The sequence below is a fragment of the Sinocyclocheilus anshuiensis genome, unplaced genomic scaffold, assembly GCF_001515605.1.
Source record: "Sinocyclocheilus anshuiensis isolate Anshui unplaced genomic scaffold, SAMN03320099.WGS_v1.1 scaffold140, whole genome shotgun sequence".
Lineage (NCBI taxonomy): Eukaryota > Metazoa > Chordata > Actinopteri > Cypriniformes > Cyprinidae > Sinocyclocheilus > Sinocyclocheilus anshuiensis.
Genome location: NW_015554147.1, coordinates 386,664 through 391,808, shown reverse-complemented (window position 1 = coordinate 391,808; position 5,145 = coordinate 386,664). Strand labels below are relative to the sequence as shown.

At 37.6% G+C, this 5,145-nt stretch overlaps 1 protein-coding gene and 1 long non-coding RNA gene across 8 annotated transcripts in view; one reads left to right on the top strand and one right to left on the bottom strand.

Moving 5' to 3' along the window:
- LOC107670612 (nectin-1-like) overlaps window positions 1–5,145 on the bottom strand; it is a 249,801-nt gene that overhangs the window by 64,512 nt on the left and 180,144 nt on the right. For 6 of the 7 annotated variants that reach the window (XM_016463255.1, XM_016463260.1, XM_016463257.1 and 3 more), the window contains exon 7: window positions 2,446–2,526. The exons of the other annotated variant lie outside the window; for it this stretch is intronic. In XM_016463255.1, the coding sequence (XP_016318741.1) occupies window positions 2,446–2,526 (81 nt within the window). The remainder of the gene's footprint in view (window positions 1–2,445; window positions 2,527–5,145) is intronic. 7 annotated transcript variants of the gene reach the window in all.
- Window positions 4,133–5,145, top strand: part of LOC107670614 (uncharacterized) — a 2,032-nt gene continuing 1,019 nt past the window's right edge. Inside the window, exons 1-2 of the long non-coding RNA XR_001632104.1 lie at window positions 4,133–4,327; window positions 4,686–4,712. This is a non-coding gene — a long non-coding RNA (uncharacterized LOC107670614). The remainder of the gene's footprint in view (window positions 4,328–4,685; window positions 4,713–5,145) is intronic.

Below are 5,145 nucleotides of genomic sequence, written 5' to 3'. Positions count from 1 at the left end.
GAAATGTCATTACCATTACACCAAAATCTACTTCAGCAATCAATGTTGAAAAATAATTTGAGGAAGTTCCATTTTTATTATTATTTATTTTTTTTTTTTGTATCATGTAGTTAAAATGGTTCCTAATAGAATTACAAACATAGACAAGCACAGCTACGACAGCTCACTGAAACACCAGCAACAAGCAGCACTAGATGAGGACCACTGTTCACCAGGGACTCATATTCTGGACATGCAGACATAAACATGCTTGCAGGCAACACAGGGAGAGAAAAGAGACAAACGGAGGTTAGGAAGACGTGCTTTAGCATATTGAGCAGAGTTTGCAGTGTGGGTAAGTGTAATGTAGTTTTAGTTTTAGAAGTAAATCTAGATGAAAATCCTCTCGAGGAATGATTGTTACACAAATAACTTTTCATCAAAAGAGTGCATGATGAAAGTGCACACTTCAAAAAGTTCAACTTTGTAGCTTGCACACATCATTTAGGCCTTTCTTCATCTCTGGCTACTGCAAAGTCATCCAAAAACTGTACTGCGTTTGTGGTCTGGTCAAAACTATTAAAACTTTAGCTGGAGAGTATAAGGAATTCATACAATTGTTTCTTCTTCTTCTTTTTTTCGCCTGAGACTTATCTACAACTCTAGGAGAGACAGGGGAGTGTTCTACCTATTTTAATTCAACATCTGTGCTTTTTTGCACCTCATGTCTCAAACTTTGATAATTCCTTGAACGATCTGATAGAACTTATCCCTTAATATAAACATCAGATAATTTTTTATACATGTATATTTAAAAAAGTATAAATTTACAGTATATAATTTATGGTGGTAATTCAATTCATTTAAAATAATTATGTATGTCACCCCACATTAAATTAAACAGGAGGAGTTGCAGATTTGGATGATACTAGTTCTGTCATTTAACTCCAGTAATTCCAGTAACATTCTCAAAAATCAATGGAAGCCCGGAGTAACACTAAGTTAGTAAGTGAATGACTGACTGACTGCCTGAATGAATTGAATGAATTAATAAATAAATAAAAACTAGTATTACTATTATTATTACTTATAATTGTGACTTTTGATTTCCCGATTATGCACTGCAAAAAGAGAAAGACACTAGTTGGCTTTCGATTAAGAGGGCAGAACCATGGGCAAATGCTGCTGGGACACAGGCCGGGGTGAGGTGTCTGATGTTGAAAGACCCGAAACACCCATGACCCCAGGATACATCACTGATGATGTGTCCGAACGCATCTGCATGATGTATCTTTCACCTATCCTCAAATACTCTTAATATCTTGCACTAAGCGATTTTTGAAAAATGCTTTTGACCACTGTGTCGGCCCGAGTCCCAAAACAAACTCGCAGCCAATCAGCAGTAAGGGGCGTCTAGTAATGGCAGGGAGAAGAGAGCACTCATTGAGTGCACAGGACGGATATTAGCAGATCGACTATAGATAGCGAGAGATGGCAGATAAAAAAAAAAATATTTGGAGGAACAAAACATTAAAAAGAAGGGTTACGATCAGGCAAGAGGTAGAACCGTGTAAATATCAGAGCAGCTTCCAGTAGTGGCGAGAACTCAAGGAGAGGAAGGAAATCGAATGCCGAGGTTGCTTTGTTTCTTCTTGACAGGTGAGTTATGTTGATTTTGCTTTTTCACACAACTTTTCTGGGTTGGCATTTGCTTGAATATGCTGCAGCCGGCATAGCAGATTCCGCCATCGTCGCTGCCAGGGTTGTGTAAGTATGTGTGGGGCGGAGTAATCAAAAAAGGGGCGAGGTCCTGTTGGGGTATGGGCGTGTTTGTTTTGGTGCTTTCAAATATCAACATCGTTTGGCAAAAATCGCTTAGTGCACCTTTAAGTCATTTTGTTCTCAAGTAAATCTTAATGTAAGACTGTTTAGTTATTCGTACTGGAAACATAAGATATTTTATTTATTTATTTTTTGCAGTGTGTGTTTATATCTGACAATTGCAACTTTGTTTTTCATAATTACAACTTTATTTCTCACAATTTGACTATACTGTACAATTGTGACTTTGTAATCATTATTTTTTATTTTAAACTTCATCTCACATAATTTTTTTTAAATTTTACTTTACCGCAAATTTGCAGTTAAAAAAAAAGACAAAAAAAATTGTACGATTTCTATTGTCACCCCAGGATGGTGGTGCTCTGGTATAATAGTGATTTCACCCCTGTAGCTCATTTCTAATTGGGTAAACTGGTGTTGTTGTGACTCGCCTGGTGTTACAACACTCCCCGCTCTGCCCTGCTGATCTTTTGTGGAATTCATCACAATATTTCCTATTACTGCTCAAATGCTGCTCAAACAGAGCTCAAAACAGACAGAACTGGAGGCCATCATGCCACACAGAGACTCTTTGAGGGGAAATTTGGAAAAGGAGTTGACTAGGAAGCCATGGCCTTTACTTTCCTGGTGGTGGATTCAGGCTTCTCTGGGGCCTCAGTCCCAGGGGCCTCTGGCTTTGTCACACAGCTATCAGCCACTGCAATGCTGAGATCCAGAGAGAGAGAGAAAGAGTGGTTACTGAAGCAAAGCATAAGAGAAAGAAAGCGAGTGAGAGAGAAGAGCCTCGTTTGTTCCTAATTCATTCCTCTGAGATGAAATCAACGTGCTTTATTTGTCTCTTTAGGCCTGTGGATTGATTGCGAGAGAGAACGTGGGCAGATGCCAGGTCTTTAGCAGACTACTCCATCTTAGGTGCCGTTTCACAGGGTCGGCTGAAGCATATTGACTCTTGACACAGATAAAAGGTGCGACTGGATGCGTGTTAGAGCTACAGCCGAACGCTCCGCTTTGACACTTATTGCAGCTGCACGGGGTGATTTACATTTACCGACAAACACAAGTGCTCCATTTACTGCTGGGTGGTAAATTTAGAATTCTTGTGGGAAAACAACAGCACTACGTTAAATTATGATGATTTGAAAACCCCCCTTTTTTCCTTCATAAATAATGACAGTCATGACAAACAAAAGAAATTACATTTAGGCAGGGAAAATAAGGCATCCTGAGTAAATCACTGAGAGAAGGAAAGAGAAAGCAAACAAACAGCTAAGAGGCCTACAGAGCAGACTGATAAAAAAAAAAAGAGTTTGCGAAACTGTAAATAAAACGATTATTGAAGTATGTTTTACAAACACTGAAGCCCTACTAGGCCATGCATTATTATTATTATTTATTTTTTATTTTTTTTGTGATCCTGACTTAATTTTCTTGTGATCTTGAGATAACAAAAGTTGTTTCTTGACATAAAAAAAAAACAACAAAAAAAAGTTTTTTTCATTGCACAAATTACTAGAAATCTTGCACTTTGTAAGTGGGATTAGAATAATTCAGTCATTTTACTTCAAACGTTTGTAATAATTAATTAAATGTGTTACTTGCTTTTTCTTCATACGTATCGCAACTGTAACATTTGCTAGCAATTTCTGAGTAAAAAAAAAAAGTTTCTACACCATTTTAGTGCATTTGCTATTAAAGCAAATGGCATGACGAAACAATGGAAGATTTTGCTTAAAACCCACATGATTTTATATGAAGAGTTCATTTGCAAAAACTGATAACTCCACTTTTATTTTTTTTCAGAAATCACGTTTTTTTATTGCGCATTCCAAGTAATATTTTTATATTTAATATACATTTTTTTTATATTTAATAAATAAAGTTTTATAATAATAACTTAAACAAATACAGGTAATTTACAAAATTAAAGTTCATTGACAGTTGATTTTACATATTAAAAGTTTGTTTTATAGCAAAAGCAAATAACTCCAACAGTCATTTTTTGGCAAAAGCAGATAACTCCACATTTCATGTTTTAGAGTTTAAAAAAAACACTCATTTAATCTTTGTAATCTCCTCAGATGACAATGTAGATGCCTGACAAACGTTGTTGTTTTTGTGATCATAAACTGTATGGATGTGATTACACGCAATCGGTCTTTGTCAGGTGACATCACACTCACGAGAATCGAAGTGCATTTTGGGTATCGCCGCCATTTGTAAGGTATCAAAGCCAAGGTGTTCTGTAGTTGGAGAATTGTCTTTTTCATTTGATTTAAAATGGTACATTCTTGTTGTGTTAAAGTCTGCAATAGTGAATTGCATGATAGAAAAGGTCAAAAACTCACCACGAAGAAAGATATTTTAGGTCTCACACTTGAAAAAAAGACTAAACAACAAGAGGCGTCGCCCCGTCAGATGGCCTGGGTTGCAGCGGTGATATGCAAAATCATCATATTTGCCAACATATCTCCGGTTATGTTCGTTTACCCTCGACATTTTCATAAAGGTAAGTAAGAGATTTTTTTAGATGTGCTTATTTTCTGTTTTCTGAAGTAGCCAACATTATATTCACATGTTATTTAGGGTCAATGCTATTAAACAGACAACCAGGGAGCAGGTGAGCAGAAACGGGTCATGTACCATGAAACGTCTTGCAATCGTTTTATGCATAGGTGTAAAGAGTTATTTTATTTTATTTCACTAACGTTACTGAAATTAAATATTGTTTTTGGGGGTTTGTACTTAACTTAAGTGTAATTTAAACTGAATACTTGACTAAAATGCATTTCTAATGTTTCTCATTTTTATTTCTTACAATTTTAAAACGTACTGACTACATTTTTGTACATTTTCATTTCATATAGTTAGGCTAGGTGTGACTAAACAGTAGCGTCTCTTCTACAGGGGGCATCCTCTCATAGCCGTTTTCGCGCATCGCCTCGATGTTCGCATAACTGGTATGCTGAAACCGATGGATGCGTGAGGAAAACAGCCTCTTCCATTCCTTCTCGATCTCAGTATGGAGATCAGGAAGGAAAGGAAGGCTCACCTGAGCTGGAGGGTTATGGCCAGAAAGATAACGTTCCTCGAGGCGACCTCACGACGTCACTTCCTTAGTCCGCTTCCACGGTAAGTCAAGCCTTGCCGTGGCACGATCCATAACCTCTAAGAGCTTATCATACGCAGGGCAGGAGGAATGCGAAGGCTCAGCCTCAGCTTCTTCGCTCTCTTCATCCATTTCCTGCTCTTCCTGGGCTGGACCCAGCAGAGCACTGGCCCCTGGATCAGATGACGTCAAAGAGAGAACATCATCCTCCAGCAGCC